The 20,244-nt window shown below is 48.9% G+C and overlaps 2 protein-coding genes across 2 annotated transcripts; one reads left to right on the top strand and one right to left on the bottom strand.

Moving 5' to 3' along the window:
* Positions 1–2,030: 2,030 nt before the first annotated feature.
* Positions 2,031–8,085, bottom strand: ctsf (cathepsin F). Its single transcript, XM_086222904.1, has 14 exons — positions 7,779–8,085; positions 6,987–7,097; positions 6,698–6,779; positions 6,331–6,380; positions 6,156–6,228; positions 5,220–5,333; positions 4,955–5,103; positions 4,712–4,808; positions 4,553–4,633; positions 4,359–4,478; positions 4,163–4,227; positions 3,978–4,068; positions 2,471–2,529; positions 2,031–2,152 (listed from the first exon to the last, which is right to left on the bottom strand). Exons 1-14 carry the CDS (start codon positions 8,007–8,009, stop codon positions 2,078–2,080), a joined length of 1,398 nt encoding a protein of 465 aa, XP_086079030.1. The 5' UTR covers positions 8,010–8,085; the 3' UTR covers positions 2,031–2,077.
* A 481-nt stretch (positions 8,086–8,566) lies between these two features.
* Positions 8,567–18,857, top strand: aup1 (AUP1 lipid droplet regulating VLDL assembly factor). Its single transcript, XM_086222905.1, has 12 exons — positions 8,567–8,858; positions 10,120–10,257; positions 11,392–11,542; positions 12,211–12,398; positions 13,770–13,842; positions 14,212–14,282; positions 14,583–14,649; positions 14,731–14,833; positions 15,258–15,395; positions 15,597–15,736; positions 15,827–15,915; positions 18,522–18,857. Exons 1-12 carry the CDS (start codon positions 8,818–8,820, stop codon positions 18,565–18,567), a joined length of 1,245 nt encoding a protein of 414 aa, XP_086079031.1. The 5' UTR covers positions 8,567–8,817; the 3' UTR covers positions 18,568–18,857.
* The last annotated feature ends 1,387 nt before the right edge of the window (positions 18,858–20,244 follow it).

The following is a 20,244-nucleotide window of genomic DNA, read 5'->3' as shown; positions in this document are numbered from 1 at the left end:
TCACCTGCAAACACACAGACAGCAAATCTGGTCCTTAGTTATGTACCATTAGTGAGTGGGCTGGTGAACAAATGTTTGGTTGAAGAGAAAGAACAGCAGGACAACCCATTTCAATTTGTCTGAGCCAATAAATAAATCATAGACAAGAAGGCGACTCAGAGAGAACCTCACCTGACATCCAGCAGCTTCAGAGACCCGGTGTGACGCGCCTGTTGGGTGGAAAGCTGCTGCTAAAGCCAAGAACGATCACGTAAATGACCAGATGGGATCAAGATAACTAAGGAAGAGTGCAATCTTTGCCCGACTTTTTCAGATGAAGACTCCCTCGTTCACTGTCTGAGTAAAGTTAGTGTCCAACTTATGTCTGAGTCCAAACAAGGCTGTGTCAGTCTGCGGCGCTGCGGTCTGATGAGGCTCCTGTGCTTCTGTGACTCAGCAGCTCTCCAGAGGGCAAGGAGACAAGCAGCAAACTGGAAAGACACGTTACCTCAGAGCAATCAAGGAGGAGGCTGCTGACTCGCTCAGGTGGTCGAGTGGGTAGAGCGTACGTCACATTGTCACAAAAATAAATTCCTAAAAAAAAAGGAGGAGGCTGCTAATGTGGCTAGAACTCATGGGAGACCATCTTCACAGCCACACACACATCCAGCAGGGCTGACACACCGCAGCTGTGTGACCACCGGCTACCAATGGAAACACCAATATCATCCAGAATCTTGTTGGCTCAGGACCTCATACGTCCCTGCAGAACAGGTTTGGCAGCTGGTGAACAACTGGATCATTCACACCCTGGAGAATTCCAGTCTGCTCTGAGCCTCGGCCAGCAGGTCCAACTGGAATTGTGGATGGAAACCATGTCTTGTGTGCTGGGAGTGTCCTGTCTGTCATTGTTGGGCTTTAAAATTTGCACCAACTCACATTCAACCACAAATACTTCCCAGATACCTTGATAATACCAGATACTTCCCCCAGTACTTGCACACCAAACTGTCCAACATTCAGACCGACTGGGACATTTTGTCCTTCACATACATAGAAACAACAGTTGCTGTAAATATACTTTAGCTGTCAGTCATGAAGAGTTGAGGACTCCAAGTGGGGACTGTGACCATTAATGCATCAGGAAATTAAGAACATGTTTAGGGAGGTAATAAGTCACCCCATGCTGGTCTTAAGGGGCACTTCAAGCTTTGGGTGAAGCCCACCTGACATATGGATCACTAGTGGGCTCCATTTTTAGTTAGTCCTGCTGCAAGGAGGTCTTGCTGCTCTGATCTCCTTCAGTTATCAACTTCACCATCAGGGGGTGACACTGAGTTAGTCGACAGCCCCTGACCGCAGATGGCGGTGGAGGCCTCCAGAACTGCTGCTCAACTGCTTCCTTTCACAGTTTGGCAGACACTCAGACAGCTTCAATCTACTTTTCTAAACTCACAAATGACTTTTCTTTAAAACATAGCTCTTATCTTCAGTGTGAGGTTCACCACAAAAGTTGCTGCTGGGCGCTCCAGCGAATTCATCCTCCAAACAGAGACAGAACACAATTACTGCTAACGCTCTTAATTTCAAAAAGACATGACACACTGCAGCTACGGGACATTCACACAAACAGGCATATCTTAGTCCTCCAGACACGGTCGCTGCACGTCTCTGCATTGCTGTGAGGAAGCAGCTGGGCGTCGACGCATGGAGGAATGTAAAGACCACAAAGACTGCACACGTTCGACTTCAACCTTCATTTATTTCTCACTGTCTCACAGCAAAAACTGCAGCTGAGAAGCCTGTAGAGAACAAAACCCAAGTCAGTAGTTATGTGACATAAGCACATCAGAGAACACATCAGAGAACACATCAGAGAATACATCAGACAACACATCAGAGAATACTAGGGAGACAGCAGCCTAACCAGGGTCAGAGTATCGCTATGGAGACCACTGCAGACCTGCAGGGTGAACGGAATCACTTCAGATTCAAGGTAATTTATTCAGTAGCTCAGTAAAACTTAGTATTAATACACGTGGTAGGAAGGGGTGTGTGTGTGTGTGGGGGGGGGGGGGTGTGTGTGTGTGTTAGTGGTTTAGTTGACAACAGCAGAGGAACACATCCTGTTGATCCCACAGGCGCTGGACCCTCTGTACAGGTAGTAGTAACCCTGGAGTAGAGAGAGGAGAGTTAAACACATACAAACACACACACACACACACACACACACACACACACACACACACACACACACACACACACACACACACACACACGATCCCTGAGAGGCTCTTGTGGCTGTCAGAGCTGCTCATCAAACTTGTGTCAGGTATGTAGATCAAACACAAGTCCGACCAATGAGAGACAAGCAGCTCTGGCGTGTTTGTGCTCAACTCCTGAACATTCAAGTATTCTAGATACGGCCGCCAGGTGCACATGGCACCTGGATCCTCCCACCACCTCCACCTGCTGCCGCCGGCCGTCTCACCTCTTCTCCATAGTCCTCCCCCCAGCTGTTCTTGATGGCCCAGAATGGGACTCCAGCACCTGTAGGGACAGAGACAGGGCTCACAACTGGCTGCTGCCATGGTGTTGTGTCCTAGCACACGGCAGGAACACCTGGGTCCGGGTCCTGCTGCTCAGCACATCTGTCAGACTGTTACGGCCAGTGCCTGCCCCCCCATCTGTGTTTATGCAAACGTTCTGGTCTCTGGTCCCTGATTGGATGCCAATGACAGAGGTGTGGTTCCTGCCGCCCACTCTTCTAAAGCCTGGCAGAGCCATTCACCTGGCGGCCAACGCACTGCACGCCCCGGCAGAACTGTGTGGTCTCTGAGGCCGAGCAGCCAGTGTGTCCAAAAGGGTTTGTGCTGGGAGCAACAACAGAGAACCGCTCCCAGTTCACACAGGGCTGTGGTATCTGTCTGGACCCACCAGAACACACGGGGGGCCAACTTTCGCATGGTTCTGTTTTCCCACCAGTGTTCCAGCTGGTGAGGATCCTTTTAGCTCAACCTTCAGACCGTTAGTGGTAAGTTCTCCTGATGAGGACTCTGTTTCTGTTCCATTACTTTGATAAGAGCAACACCACCAGTTCTTTTCCTTCGTTACCTTTGGTATCCAGCTTTAATAGTTTTATTGATACCAGTTATAACTGGTTTCATGTTGCTTCCCTTTCCCTGAGCCGGATCGCAACCAAGACATGTGAGCCGGCCTTGATGCCTCAACTCCAATGGTATGGACCAAGCTGACCCACCACCAGCAGGACCAGTATCAGTATAAGCACCAGCAACAGCAGTGCCAGTATCAATACAAGCACCAGCAGGACCAGTACCAATACAAGCACCAGTAGGACCAGTACCAATACAAGCACCAGCACCAGCAGGACCAGTACCAATACAAGCACCAGCACCAGTAGGACCAGTACCAATACAAGCACCAGCACTTGCAGGACCAGTACCAATACAAGCACCAGCAGGACCAGTACCAATACAAGCACCAGCACCAGCAGTGCCAGTATCAAAACAAGCACCAGCACTTGCAGGACCAGTACCAATACAAGCACCAGCAGTACCAGTACCAATACAAGCAACAGTACCAGCAGGACCAGTACCAATACAAGCACCAGTACCAGCAATACCAGTACCAATACAAGCACCAGTACCAGCGGGACCAGTACCAATACAAGCACCAGTACCAGCGGGACCAGTACCAATACAAGCACCAGTCCCAGCAGCAGCCTCGATGGTGTGATATTCGGGCCCAGCTGAGCGGCTCTGGCTCGTCCACCGTGAGGCCTGTCAGCAGTGCAGCACCAGTGTTTGAACCTCCCACAGATATGCGAGCGTTCTGCTGCTGGTCACAATAATGCAGACGGCGCCGTTCAGCTGGGCCCTGAAGTGCATTTAGTCCATCTGGATCTGACTGGAGGTCATACGATGCTCATAATAAAAATATGGCAGCCATATTTGTTAGTGGCCACCTCAATCACGTACGTTGCCCGTATCCCACCATCAGCACGGCGTGGTCGATCATCCAGGGGTTGCAGAAGATCTTGAAAGGGTGTGACACTCCCTTCCTGTAGAACTGCAGGTGCAGAGTAGCACAGGTTAATGTGATGATGTAAGCACAAGCACAGTGACATCGTAAGTGTTTCTGGTCTGCCGCAGCGACAGCGTACCTGCATGGCAAAGGCATTCAGAGCCACAGAGATCGGACCATTCTCTGCCAGCCAGGCTGCGATTTCTGAGCCACAGGAGAAGAACATCAGTCCGTTTCGCATCCGCACACACAAGAAAAGCCGTTCTTGAGGTCAGAGGTCAACATGCTAGCGGACGCGCGGAGGACCCCTCTGACGATGACGCAACCTCACTCACCGCTCTCGTCTTTGGAGAGTTCCACCGAGCTGTTGATGTAGGCCGCCACCTTCCTGCTGCTGAAGTCGCAGTTCTGTTTGCGTCCGGTGTAGGAGTAGTCCCTCTCCGACTCCAGACCGCCTGGACCACACCCATGAGTCAAGTCCTTCATTGTGAAGGAAACCAGCAGGTAGAAAGTGCTTGCTCACACTCACCAAGCCTCTCGATAGCTTCATAAGCATTTGAGGGCAGCCCGCCTCTGCACGCCTGGTCCAGCCCATCGCAGTCAACCAGCTCTGTGATTGGCAGATCAATAAACCAATCAAACTGGGCCATCAACAGAGATAACTGGTTCTTGTGCAGGAGAAGTTTACCTTGCTCAGACAATGACAGCAAAGTTCCATTTTTTAGAAACCACTGTCCTTCAATATTCCCTGTGACAGAAAACGCCCAGCAAGACCCACACATGCCCTGCGCACGCGCACACACACACACACACACACACACACTCATTAGCAGGACATATCACTGATCAGCTGGTCACGTGAGCAACTGCATCCATGGCTCTCGTCACCTCCACCAGCTTTACTAACTGACCTATCCACAACTGATGCTACCTGGTTTTTAACAGGGCTGACAGCACCGTGATCCCTCCAGTCCCAGCTGTCGGGGGCGGGGCCTTGGGCGCGAGAGGCCGGTTTCATTGGCCGTTGGAGAGTCCACTGACTCAGCAGCGGGTTCAGATATGTAGAGCGAAACTCGTCCTCTTGACAGACAGAAGGAAAGAAGTCAGATGTTGATGTGAAAGACAGGAAAGCAAAAAGTGCATTTCCTCATAAACAATGTGGAGACACACACGCACACACACACACACACACACACCAGTGAGGTCGCTGAACTTGGTGATCCCGTACTCTGCTGAACCCTGATCCACAGACTGGATCTTCTCAGCAGTCCTTAGGTTCTGGTGGAAGATCTGCAGACGGCGCTCCGCCTCTACAAGGGGAACACATCAGCGTGTTTGAAAGAACATCCAGACTCCTCCTGCTTCCAGGGGCTATGCTAACACTTCCCACCCGCTATCATTCACTGTGCTAAGCTAAGCAGCGTAGCTGTCAGCTCTGATGGTGTGGATCTGTGCATCTGACCGATGGGTTCCTCCATCTTGGACTCTCAGGTATTGCTGGACTCCGGTCATGGGAAATCTCACACATGCTCTCGCTCTCTCTCTCACACGCTTGCTCTCTCTCTCTCACACACTTGCTCTCTCTCTCTCTCACACACACACTTGCTCTCTCTCTCTCACACACACTTGCTCTCTCTCTCTCACACACACTTGCTCTCTCTCTCTCACACACACTTGCTCTCTCTCTCTCACACACACTTGCTCTCTCTCTCACACACACACTTGCTCTCTCTCTCACACACACACTTGCTCTCTCTCTCACACACACACACACTTGCCCTCTCTCTCTCACACACACTTGCTCTCTCTCTCTCTCACACACACTTGCTCTCTCTCTCTCTCACACACACTTGCTCTCTCTCTCTCTCACACACACACACTTGCTCTCTCTCTCTCACACACTTGCTCTCTCTCTCTCACACACACACACACACTTGCTCTCTCTCACACACACTTGCTCTCTCTCTCTCTCACACACACACTTGCTCTCTCTCTCTCTCACACACACACTTGCTCTCTCTCTCTCTCACACGCTCTCTCTCTCTCTCACACACACACACTTGCTCTCTCTCGCTCTCTCTCTCTCTCACACACTTGCTCTCTCTCTCTCCCACACACACACACATACTCACCCTCTTGGCTGCTGTAGACTTTCTTGTATTTCATCATGAAGTCTTTAAACTGGCCTAGCAGCTCCACAGACTCCTGATACACACGCACACACACACACACACACACACACACCAGTCAAAGTGATTATTGCAGGTGTGTTTGAGGTCTGTGGCTGAAGGAAGTCAGTGTGTGGACCTGCTGGCTGCTGGACGGGTCCCTGGTGGCCTCCTCCACTTCAGCATCAGCTGCAAACAAAGACAAACGACGGGAACACGTCAGCGTACATACAACATGTGTGTAGTTGACCTGCAGCGGGTGAATGGATGCAGCAGCGGGAGGCTGCTCTGCGGTGTTTGACATGGCTCCCCCTGGGCTGAGCTTCTTCACCTGTCAATCACCCTGAGTGGCATGTGGGGGTTCCACTCAGCTGAGTAAACATCAGTGTTGTATGACATTTCTGTGTTGGGGGTCAAACATGAGGCTCAGGCTGCCAGCATGAAACTGAGCTCACACGTCACGCCATTGTTCTAGTCTCTGTTCCAGCAAGTTCTCTGGTTCCCACCTTTGGGTTGGCACTTCTGTTTGAGCAAAGTTGAGGTTCCCTGCCATGGAACGTCCCAAACCTCGAACACACAAACCTCCGTCTGAAAAACCCAATACAGAGCAGGGACAGGACATTGAGCATGAAGAGGAATCATGGGTTCTAAGCTTCTTAACAACACAGAACACAGAACACTGATGAGAACACCAGTGGATCACGCCGGTGTCAAACCCCAGTCATGAGATCAGATGACGGTTGGCACACAACTACTCTGCTGTAGTAACACATCAACACACACACACACACCTACCTTGAGTTTGTGTAACTCGGGGTAGAAGTCACATGTCCTCAGCGTGCTGGATTTCTTACACTGGGTGTTACTGAGTTCCACTGTTAGAGTGTAGCGGACCCCCTTCACCAGCTGCAAGCACACACACACACAAACACACACACACACACACACACACACACACACCCTTTCAGCCACATTCTATGGTGTGAAACGTCACAAGCCAAACACTATGGTTACCCTCTGACTTCATAATTACAGACATTACACCATCCACTGACTCCTCAGGTGTTGAGACGTCACTCTTCAGATTCTTTCATTACTTGAACTGATGAAAGATTTATGACCAATCAGATGTAGCCAATCATCAATATGATGAGCTAGCTTGTGTTTTGGTACTAGATGCTCGTGCCTGAGCAGCCGGGCTGAAAAGATGGACACGCTGAGAAAATTCACATCATCCGGGAACTATCAAGCAACTTCGAGCCAATAAAGCGACTTCCGGTCACCCTGACAGATGCCATTACTGAGGTACAACATGCCAGCAAGCTGGTGGGTGCTAGCATAAACCACCAACATGAAACATCTGACAGTCTTTGAATTTGTGCATTTGGAATATTGTTGTTGTTTGTACCGCAGTGAGTAGTTTGCACTTTTGTTTTGAAGGGGACCTCTGTTGTTTCCGGTTTCACTAATCACCGACGCAAATCGCCTCCCTCTTGTTTACTGAACATCAAACACGCCTAATGCGACCTTGTCGCGCGGCCCGGTGTGCTACATCGGTACCGATGTCGGAGAAACGCGGTGGTGCACCTGCTTGGTTGCTGACAGGAGCCGGCGGACACGGCGGAGGTGCAGGGCGTTGGAAGCCATGTTGTATCGCTCCTCGGCGAACTGCAAAGCCTTCTGTAGGCCTGGGTCGGACTCCTGAAGCGGGATGGGAGACCCGGGAGGCCCGAACAGAGACTGTCCCAGGTCCTCGCCAAGCGTCAGCACAGAGCCCCCAACGGCGGCCAAGGCCAGCCAGAGTGAGAATCCCAGCATCGTGATCGCGGCGGAGGAGACGGGAGACTGACGCTGGGGCTTCTTCCTCTGGATCAGCGTGGTGTGTTCAGGGACATCGAGTAAACATCACAGGCAGTTGCGACACGAAGGATCTAATTTAGGATCCCGGCAACACCTGTATTATCAAAATATATAATAAAATGTTTTGTGTACTACTGTAATGTGTCTAATACTGTAATGTGTGTCCTACGTTTTTTCAGCGTGGTTTTGCTTTCATTCACCACCAGAATCATTCGAAATAAAAACATCACAAAAAAATCCACATTTTCATGCCCCCCCCCCCCCACCACGCCTATGGCTACACGTCAGCCTCTGTATTCGCTCCCGTCAATCATCCGTCAATGCTACGGGATGGTTTCACATTGGTCACTGTACTCGGATCCTAACTGCATTTCAACATCTAGGATTGCCGTGACACTACCAAATACTACCACTGGAGGGCAGCACATACCCGCCAACCCGCTTCTGACTTGACGCGGCACTTGTTTTGAAGGAGGTGACTATGACGTCATTCTAGGGGACTTGAACCGGAAGTAATGATGCTGGCGCTAGCGGAGCATACTGCCTTAGCAGCGCTAGCAGGACGTAGCAGGCTGTCTGTTGACACCTGCTAAGCTAATGCCCCAAACTAGCCTGAAGCCGTGACAAGAAGAGCCTGACAGTGACGTTAGCTGCCGGTTAGCCAGCGCACCGTTTACCGCTGCGGAACGTTATGAAGAATTCCCCTTCAGGGAGCCTGTGGTTGCGTTCATAGCAGTGGCCCTGAGCAGAGGTCTGACCGGCAGACATGGAGGCTCCGGGGATTGAAGACATGTTTGACTTTCGTCGGTAAGTCAGCCGACGGGGCGAGCTAATGTAGTGCTAAGCTAACCAGGTGTTAGCCGCAGCTCCTGGCGTCAACGTCATTCAGTATTAAACCGCCGCCTGATAGACGCTAGCTAACCAGTAGCCTGATTAGTTCTCTGAAAGCATGCAGCAAACTAGCCAGTCCGGCTCCTCGCCAGTGACGCCTGCACGTCCCGCTGTGGTCACTGGCGCTCGGCTCAGTGCAAATGGAGGCCGGCAGAACTAACGAGGTGTCTCCAGGTGGCCGAGGGTGTTTTTCTCCATAATTCAGTGACAGTAGTCAACAGCATCTTCAACCCGCGGATGCTGCTAGCGTCCCCCAGCTACACGTCGCCCAGCCACACGTCCCCTCAGCTAGATGTTCCCCAGCTAGAGGTCCTCTCGGCTACAGGTCCCTCCGCTACACGTCACCCAGCCACACGTCCCCTCAGCTAGATGTCCCTCAGCAAGACGTCCCCCAGCTACATGTCCCCTCAGGTACACGTCCCTCAGCTAGATGTCCCCCCCAGCTAGACGCCCCCTCAGATGTCCCCTTAGACACACTCACACGTCCCCCAGCTAGCATCTCTCAACTAGACGTCCCCTTAGTTAGACGTCCCCTCAGCTGAACATCCCCTTAGACACACTCACACGTCCCTCAGCTAGACGTCCCCTCAGATGTTATAAGTTGACGTGCGTTAGTCAAATACTCTGAGACTGAAACGGTTCCACGGCGTTTAACATGTCACTCAAGCAGAACTGGAGGCGCTGGTTTCTGCAGCAGTGATCCGGACCACTGGACTCGCTGAGTCCATGGTGGAGACACGTGTGATTACGAGAGTGGATGATTGTGGTGGGAAAAGGGAACTAGACAGCATAATGCTGACTCAGTGTTGAAGCAGGTGGTAAAGTTATTTGTTTATGTGGAGTTTTCACATTAAATGTCAGAATTTAGCGAACCCCCGCATGCTTGAGAAATGGGACCTTCTACCTAGACACAGACCTGTAGTTTTTCCTGTTGGTGCTGTTGGAATACATGGTGATGGACCGCCAGACTCATCCCAAGACCTGCTAATGTTGAAAAATGGGTGTTTATATTCTTTCTCTTTATTAAGAAGAAGTACTAACTTTAAACATGATGCCAGGAGACATGAACAGCAGCCATGTTGAGATCTGGTTGTGGCTGGAATGTGAACTGGAGACCGGGTTGCTGCGTCCGGCTCACAGCCCCCTCTCTCTCTCTCTGTCTCTCTCTCCTGCACAGCTTCCCCAAAGATCCACTTCTTCTCCTGCTGTTGCTGATTTACTTTCCAGTCGGCATCTGTTTGATGTTAATACGGATTTTTATTGGTGTCCATGTGTTCTTGGTCAGCTGTGCCCTTCCAGAGTGTTTTATTAGAAGGTAGGTATATTGATCGTGTATTCATCTGTTATGAATATAGTCTGTATCTAATGTCCACACATCTCTCAGGAGACTTCAAGGTCCAAGTTTCACCCTTTGGCTCACTGGCCAAGCTCAGCTTTTTTCCACTGGCTAAAATAAAACATCGCCTGTTTTTAGCCAACTGCATTTCATCTCGCTCACTCGACAGGGTTTCCTGCTGCACTTTATAGCCGAGGCGGCCACCTAAGCAACAAATGCCTGCCGCCTTAACTAACATCTTCCAAAAAAAGAAAACGATATTGGCCGTGTTATTCAGTCCTGCTCTCTTCCTTTCATTCCAAACGTGACCAATGCCAGTCTCACTTCTCAGCACAACTCGTTAAAACACGTGTCATGAATCGGAAATCAGTATTTAAATCTTTAAGTACAGCAGGTCTATGTGGTTTGCCTCTGAATGGTGGGACGCGTCCCAACAGCGACACCTGCTGGTTGAACGTCTTTGCGCTTTGTCGCTGTCTGACAACTTTCGCCATCATCCGGGAAAAAAGAAAAATAAAACTTTTTGGGAAGACGTTCATCTGGAAGTTGGCCAACTGACCCTCCTCCTCCTCCTCCTCCTCCTCCTCCTTAATATAATAATTTTTTAATATTTAGAGTTTATTAAATTATTGTTCAGTGTAGTGCAGAGTCTGGAGTCTACATCACACAACAACCCCCTCCTCCAACCCCTCGACTAACAAAGTTTCTGCTAGATAATATCAGGTTGAAAACAAACTCAAGGATGTCAGAGCTGGATTATTTAGATACGCTCATCAGTGGTCGACACAGTGCTGAAAAGTATCTTCAGCTCATTCTTAAATTCTCAACATGGGTGCAGAGTTACATTTTTATAAATTTGATGTATACGTCTTCTTTGTATTTTTACATTTACATCCTTATGCTGTTATATTTCGATGTAGGAGTTGTTAATGCCTCTCAACACCTGGAGCCGTGAGAAACACCGTGTCATCTCCTGCATGTCTCGTACATGCGGGATGTCGGCCAATCAAGCTGACTTTATGGACTTGGCGTGTGAATGACCTGAGTATCACTGTACGTCTGAGTGTGTGACCTCAGCCTGTTCACACTAACTTCTCTCCTCGTCATCTCCAGATTTATCGTGAGGGTCATGTGCTCAGTCCTGGGGATGCATGTGAGACAGAGAAACCCTCGTTCCAGGGACAAAAATACCAAGCTCTACATATGCAATCACGTGACCCAGTTTGATCACAACATGATCAACCTCCTGAACCCGTGCTGCACCGTGAGTGTCCTCCACTCATCCTTTTCATGGCTAGACCGCGTTGTGCAACATGTACTGTATGTTAGGAAAATAGGCCTGAACTGCCTCCTGCAGCTGCACACGTCAGGGACATACTGTCTGAAAGCTGTCTGTGGAAGGTGGAGACACGCCACTCAACAACATTTCTCACCGACAGGCATGCTGACCCACTCAAAGATGTTCATGAAAAAGACACTTAACATCCTGGTGTTTGGTCCTTCTCTTGTTATGTGCCAATGAGATTAAGAAGCCACAATCAGAGTATTTTTTTAGCCCAATATTTATTTCTCTTCTGGGAAAAGTAAGTAAAACTTGAATAGCTCACTGTACTCAGGGGCATGAGCAGATTTTGCATCCAATGAAAATACTGTCAGATTTTTGTTGATACGTCATGTGATGCACTGCAGGCCTAAAAGTCTTGCTATTGTACACCTACATTGTGACAGATGTGGCTGTGAAACAGGTAGCAAGTTGATTAAAAAGACTCAATTGGCTGTCAAAGTGTGTTTGGTAGTGTTTGGGACCTGTGGAAGTCTCCATCCTCAGCCTTGCTAATACAGGGCTGACCAGTAGAAGCTTCATAACCTGGTGCTTTTGAGGCTGTAACATGGAGCAGGATGGTAGTGACAGTGTTGTCCCCTGCTCATCAGCCCCAGTTGGAGGGCTCCACAGGCTTTGTGTGTTGGGCCAGAGGGTTCATGGAGATCCAGTCGGCGTCTGGCCAGGGAGCTGTAGGAGAGTCCCTGCAGAGGTACTGCTCCACTGAGGGCACCCCACCGTTGCTCCTGCTTCCTGAAGAGGACACCACCAATGGCCGCACTGGTCTGCTCAGGTTCAGGTAAGAACATCCAGGTTTATGTGTGTAATCTGAACTGTAACTGTGTGGAATTCATCTACACAGCTAACGGTGATTGAACTCAACCAGCCTCAGACGATCATCTGTTTTCAGTCTGCGATTATTGACACTGCTGCTGTTCTCCTTTTATGCTTTTCCATACTCACAACTGTGTACGTACATCTACTGATATCTCTGGACACAACTTCAGTCATGTTCCTGGAATCATTGGGTGTTTCGGGTCTTTCAGCATCATACACCCTCCTTTAGGTGACCCAACCAGGGCTGATCAGACCCCGGCTTGTGTCCAGATGGCTAGCTACCGTGACTCCATGGCTCTCCTCTTTTGGGCCACAGCCATCCCGAGGCTCTCTCTGCCGCATCGGTGGTACTGCCGATGGCTCTCCTCTTCCTCTCTCCCTGGATGCCTAAACTGCTGAAGGCTCTGGCCAAAAAACGGGCTAAAAACCCCCTGCAACTGACCTCCACCGGAAGACACCTTGCTCTCCACCCAGCCTGCTGACAATCACTGACCAGTCCGACGTACTGGGAGAGTTTCCTCTCAAAGGCTTCTTTCTCAGCGATCTTCCCATGGGACCGTCAGCTCCAGCATCACCGCTTGCTTGGTGGACTTTTTCTTTTCTTTTTTCTCTGACATCTCATTCTTTGCAGTATTGATCGTCCCGTGTCCCCCCCCCCCCCCCCCCCACACACACACACACACTACTGATATTTTGGGCCATAGTCCAGTCCCTTCCCAGCTTGACCACTGAAACTTCCTTCTGTTTGGTCTCCCTCAGAGGTCCCTCCACAAACCTCAGCTGGTTCAGAACTCTGCCACCAGCATCATTACCTGGACCCCATCTACCTGTCACATCTCCCCTGCAGCTACGCTGGCTGCCCATTGCTGACCGCATCCAATACGACATCCGACTGTTAACATACGAGACCATCCATAAGTCGCCCCCCATACCTCTCTGACCTGCTCCTCATGAGCTTCCCCACCCTCAGCTCTTCTTCCACCATTAACCTCACTGTCACCTCTGTTCGCCTCACTGCCATGGGAGGCGGAGCTTTCTGCCACTCTGCCCCCAACTCTGGAGAGCCCCCCACCCCCCACCCCCTCCACCTCCAGAACACAGAAACACTGGCACTTTGTAAATCCAGACTCGAAATCTGGTCCATCTCGCCTTCTCTCTTTAATTGTTTTTTTTATTCTTATTGTTTGTATGCACTTGTTTGAATCTATTTTTGCTTTGTAAGGTGACTTTTAGTGTCATGAAAGGCACCACTAAATAAAATGAATTATTATTATTATTATTATAATTATGAGTTCCAGCTCACACACTCACTCATGCTGTGTTTCCCTCTCAGCTCCTGGCCCTTCACGCTGACCGACTCCATTCAGCCGGTGGCCTTACGTGTGACAAGACCACTGATTGCTTTGGTAATGTCATTTAAATTAGCATTGCTGCAAGAAAACAGAGTAAAAGGAAAAGTTATGAAGGATTGGACGAATATCATGAAATATCATTGTTTATTCTGACTGGAAAGGGACCTGGTGAAATTTCTTAATGCAACAAATGTAAGTTAATTTCCTTCAGTCCCACACAGAAGACTTGCTTGATAAATACATGTAAGCCAGGTTTGACTGATATTTTTTCAGCTTTTCGTCATGTCCTGGTTACATGTGGGGGTGACAAGTGTGCCCGGTGCCTCCATTGACTCCGTTGAGCAGTGAAACTGTTGTGGTACTGTCAGGGTCCAGCCTGCTACTACTAGCACCACTGACTGACTTGTGTTTTTCTGCCCACAGAGCACAGAGTCCAGCTGGCTAATGGAGCTTTTGTGGACATTTTTTGCTCCATGTACAGTGTATCATGTAAGGTACTAAATAATTTGTATCATTATTTCTACCAGCAACAGCTTTTTATTTTTAAAACCAGAGTTTCTCTCGTTAAAAGGTCCCAGTGCTGTAAAGTAGATCCCTAAATCTTTATTTATTTATTAGCAGTAGAAAATATAGTTGGCGTTGGGATCAATGATATGATTAATGAGCATCATCATCACTTTTTTCACTCATCAGTTCAAGTCATTTTTAATTTTAGCAGTCAAAAATGATTCTTTGACACAATTGTAGTCAGAGTTTATACATAACACTGCTTTTGGCTTGTCTGTCCAACCCAGTTGGCTCCCACCAGTATCCAGACAAGATGGCGAGTCCTTGCAGGAGTTTGCCAACAAAGTCCAGGAGGTAAACTTCAGCCAGCTGAGCCTCAAATCAGCCTGCTGTCGATCTGTCTGACTGAAGGTTGTGTCTGGCCGTTGTTTTCAGCTGCTGGCGTGTGAGCTGGGCTTGGTCTCTACCAAAATCACGAAAGCTGACAAAGCAGAGCACATCAAAAGGAAAAGACACAGTGCACCACAGACCTCTTCAAGTAAGCCAACTGTTTGATGACATCCTGTCAGCGGCCCTGTGTCCAGTGCACCGCTTATTCTTCTCATCCTGTGAATATGACTAACGTTCCATTTGCCGCTCGTCTCCACTGCCCTCTGAACCTTCTCTGATGTGACACAAACCACGCTGGTACTGTCCAGGAGGTGGGCGGTGGGTCAGGTTCCATTTTCTGTGTGCTTCGTTGCGACGGGGTCCATTCTAGTTCAGCAGGTGCTGGGCTGGGTTCACATGATGCATATGTGGTGAGACAGTGCTCCTGGAGGGGATCCGTGTGCTCACACGAAAAACTGAAAAGGCTTCTCAGCCCAAAAGGGCTGTGTTAGCCAACACTCGAGATTGTGAGCGTGTTACAGACTGATCCAGCTGTGTGTGAGGCATCTCAGCTGATGTGTCTCTGGTTCCAGGTGTCAGACCTGGTTCTCTTGGTCTTGGTTTCATGGTGCACAGTTTGGGAACAGATGAGCATAGGGTTGCAAAGATGGCCCAGCAGGTGAAGGACGTGCTGCCTCATGTCCCGCTCAACGTCATCGCTCAGGACTTGGGTAAGACGCCACATGAGTGCACATTTAGTTCAGCCCTGCCTCTGTGCCGCCGGTCCCTGATGGGCTGTCGGCTCAACCACCTGTTAGGAAACATCATCTTGTTCTGTACAGGCTCTGCAATCCTAAGCCACAGTCTCTTCCCTCTCCTTCGTTCGCTCCACATTCTGAACATAGTTGTATTTGCTCTTGTTTACTTTGCAGCAAAGACTAATTGTGTGGACGCCACCATAACCAATCTACTGGAGAACAAGGATCAGACTCCAGTGGAGGCAAGCGACACGTCAACATCTGGGCCCTCGAAGAGCAGCACGTACCCCTCTGCCTCTGCCCCCACCATCAAGGTTTCCCTCCTCCACTCTGCTGGGCTCATGCAGTTTCTCCAGCTTATTTATCTCCCTGAAAGTTCATAGTCCTTCTCCTGTCATTCACAGCCTGCTGCCAAATCTTTTGGGAAATCACCAGCTGACAGACATTTGTCTCTCCAGGAGAGGAAAGAAGCGCTGTATAACTTTGCAAGAAGGTTAGATTTTCTTACCTTCTGCAGTATCGGGAGTGAGAGACAGGTGACGATGTGCAGCTCTGTAGCTTTATATTAAGACAGGCGCAGAAAGGTCAGCTACCTCATCAGCCTCTCAACTCTTCTTTCGCCATCATATATTTGTGCGCTCGTTGAAATGCTCTGCTGCAAAAGCCAAAGCTGCTACTTTATGCGCAGCACATTGTTCAGAAGAATCAGTATTGCAGTATTCATTAGGTCTGAGATTAACTTTGAATTAATTCCCAGGGATGCTTCTGTTGTTGGATACAGCTTCTCCATGCTGCATCGGTCTAAAGTCAAATGCACCTGTCCCCACTCCTTCACTCCCCTCAGACAGGTTCAAGTCCAGGGCGTCTACCCTCCGCCAGAAGTACTGACTATATTCTAGCTTCATCATATCAGTCAGTGTTTCCAACATAATCAGGTGTAGGTGTGGGGGGGGGGGGGGGGCAATTTTAGAATAAGAATAATACTACCTTGTTATAAAGGAATTAAAAGTAAGAAAATAGTGCAGTAAGTTATCATTATTTCTGCAACTGCAATGTCATACTGGCAGTGGTTCATTGTTTCTGTCAAACAATCATGAGTTCCACTCCATGATGACAACAGGGCAGCGAACCTATCACATGCTCCCGGTTCTTCTTCTACTCTTTTCATGACAGTAGCTATCAGGAGCAGCCGAGATTACCAAGGGTTTAGCTAGTTATCGGCCAGGTTCTCACCACACATTGTCAGTGGAGCGCCCAGCTGCTGCTGGGACGTGCCTGACCAGCGCCATGGCTTCTAATAGGGACCAAATCATTGATGAGAACGGCGGCAATTTGCTCTGGCAGTGGCAGTGCAGCAGTAACGCCACAGAGACATTTTAGAATGCAGCTGGTTAATGGCCTTGCTCACGTTGAGCTGCTGCTACAACGCACACACACCCTCGTACTTCTATCTTTGGGAAGACTTTGATTGACCTAATTCTGACCTTGACCCTCAACTCAAGTCTTGACCTTCAAACATCCCATTGAAGATCTGAGGACCTGCTGAAATGTCCTCACTCTGATGGTTTAACACGTATGCTAGTCCTCAGTATGTAGCAGGTACAGGAGCATACACACACACACCCTTTCTCCATTTTTCCCCCGAACGCTCCTCGCTTAAAATACTCAGCTCCTCCTCTTGTTCATAAGGTGGGGCTGCCACGTTTAAATGACTATGCAGGAAACCCAGTCAGTGTCTCCCAGAAGACGCTACCTACATTTGAAAGCTGCTGGTCAGTAGCTTCATACCATCCACGGGCAGATATGAGGCTGTCGCAAAAACGATTCATTGATCACTTTTCTGACATCAGTTTCATTTTTGGTTACATTTGCATATTTTTTCATGAGAAAAATATTCCGAAAGACGTGTTACCAGTTGTGCTGCCCCCCCCTCCCAAGTCTTTGATTCACCAAGGGACGGGTAGCCGCGGCTCCCCTCTGCTTATTGGATCTCACACTGGACCCTACTTACAAAGGTCCGGGAAGCTCAGTGTTAAACCAGTTTCAGTCTCCTGGAAATAGTCTGTTCCCTGCACACCCAAGAGCCTCCATCCTGGCTGGAGTTGGTGACGCCAGAGGAGGACACAAAGAGGCAACATGCAGCAGCAGATCAAAACCTCAGCAGCAGCCTCCTCTCACTCCTGGATGAAGCTAGAATACTGTTTATCTGATGAGCTGTAACTGACTGACTGAGTTCAAGCGTGCAAACATTGGCCTGCTTGATGCTAGCACTGTGTCCACAGTCCTCTATCACCCACAGCACACTGGAGCCAAGATAAACAGAAAGACAGAGGTTCCATCAAAAATTTACACATTTTCAAGTGTATGAACAAACTCTTAAGATGCTCTCGCCTGAGATAAAAGATGACGAAAAGAACCATGACACGCCTCCTGACTGGACCCTGCAGTCGCCACAATACAGGTGACTGCGATTGTTTCTGGGAGGGACCCAGACTCACAGAAATGGACTGCAGTCCAGCTGTGTTTTAGTGTCCTTTAGCTAATAGTTCTGTTTCTCAGTCAAATTCTGGCTGGCCACCTGTTGCTGAGTCAGACGGCTCTGCTCACCACTGGTGAGTCCACATCACACCTGGGGATCATAATCACAGTGACAGCTTTCGTTGTAGAGCTCTTTCAGTTCAGAACTCACATCTCGTTAAGTGATGTTTAACTGAGATTTAAAGACAAACCTGGAGCTCACTGGTCTGACATCCTCATGAAGGCTGAGAGGGAGCCGTCTCCCAGAAAGCCACACCACCCTCGACCACCCTGGGCCCTCAGCCTGGACTCTGGAACGGGGAGCAGAGGACGACCTTAGCTTGCGACCTGGAGCACATGGTGTTAGCAGGCCTAAAGGACTTGGAGCAAGTCCAGAGAGAGCCTGACAAGCAATTGATAAAATAAAATGAATTTTAACTTGATCAGGAGCCCACGTAGAGACGCTGAAATCTGGGTGATGCACCCATTGGTGTGGGTGGGTGTTACATACCCAGACTTCTACCATGACGGCGTCACTATTATCGGCTCTTCGTGACCTCTGGACTGGTGTTTGTTTTCCAGACGCTACATTGAGAAACACAGCCTGGATCAGGAGGACAACCAGTGACCTGTGGGCGCGGAGCTGTCGCCACAGCTGTGGGAGGAGGAAGCGTCCTCGGCGTGCTAAAGCAGCATCACGTTTCAATGACAACAGATTTTGTTCATTGCAAATCATCCAGGCAAGCCTGGGCAACATGTACACAGGTGGAGCGGCGATCACGCATGTTTAATTCTTCATTCTGGCTGATACTTAATTTTGATAACAATTTGTATTATGATCCACTGACTGTGAATCATCTATTTATTTTTATAATGTCCAGAGTCGTCGATGAAAATAAACTTCAGCTTGACCTTCGAGTTCAGAGTGATTACTTCAAGACAGTAGTAGCCACCTAGTAGTTGTTACTACATCATCACATGGGTACCCAGTAGTTGTTACTACATCATCACATGGGTACCCAGTAGTTGTTACTACATCATTACTACATCATCACATGGGTACCCAGTAGTTGTTACTACATCATTACGACATCATCACATGGGTACCCAGTAGTTGTTACTACATCATCACATGGGTACCCAGTAGTTGTTACTACATCATCACATGGGTACCCAGTAGTTGTTACTACATCATCACATGGGTACTTAGTTCTTACTACATCATTACTACATCATCACATGGGTACCCAGTAGTTGTTACTACATCATTACTACATCATCACATGGGTACACAGTAGTTGTTACTACATGGGAACCCAGTGGCCAAATAGTGATCCATGTCTTAGTCGTATGTCCACCTGGTTTGGGGATCAAGTGTTAACATCACAAATTTGTCTTTAAGCAACTGTCACAAAAAGCCCTTTAGATCAAAGTCAGAGATTAAAGTCTGAGCAAAGTGAGCACCTGAGATCAAAGTCAGATGTACAATCACTGAACAGTAGGGTCGCCAACTGTGCCTTGGACAATGGAATCGTCCTGTTTTAGAAACACGAGTATGCGTCCCGTTTTGAGCTGAAAACGGACGCACTTTGTCCCGTATTACTGTGAGAATCCCAAAATAGTCTGTAAAATGACAACATAATTAATGCTTCATATGAAAACTTTCGGTAAACTTGTTCCCAGGCCCTCTCCTCCTCTGTGACCAATGAGCTGACAGCACACTCACACACCAGTATGACAGTACAGATCCCACTGATCTCATTGGCTGAGGGAGGGTCACTTGATGAGGAGAACCAGAGGACATCAGACGACCCTCACAGAGCAGCCTGGGTGACAGTGACACAGACGCTCCACATCTGAGGGAGGACGACAGCTGTCCCTGAAAATACAGAACCGTCCCTCATTTGGGAACTAAAAGATCTGTCCCTTCAGGATGAGGGACGGACTTTGTCCATCATCTCTGAATCTCTGTCAGGGGGAATTCTATCGTAATGAAAGAAATCCCACAGCTCTGACTGCTGCCGGCTGGTTCTGCTCCCTCTGCCTGTCTGGAGTCATGTGCTTCTTGTTAACCAATGAGACGCGCTGATGCTGTTGATGCCATCCTCTTGCCAGGCCGCATGGATTCAAAAATATCCTGGACGCCACGCATTCAGACTCCAGTTCACCTGGAGAAGATGAATGCTGCAAGGAGAAAACATTTTGAGCTGCTTGGTGTTTCTGCTACTGAAAACCATGTTCCATGTTCTATATGTTGACTTCTATTTATGCTGTATTCAAATTGTATTTAGAATTGTTTTTTAAT

Source organism: Aulostomus chinensis, chromosome 13 (genome assembly GCF_037954235.1).
Source record: "Aulostomus chinensis isolate RoL2024-O1b breed Wild chromosome 13, RoL_Achi_v1.0, whole genome shotgun sequence".
NCBI lineage: Eukaryota > Metazoa > Chordata > Actinopteri > Syngnathiformes > Aulostomidae > Aulostomus > Aulostomus chinensis.
The sequence above is the reverse complement of the archived record's forward strand: the minus strand, read 5'-3'. Positions and strand labels throughout refer to the sequence as shown.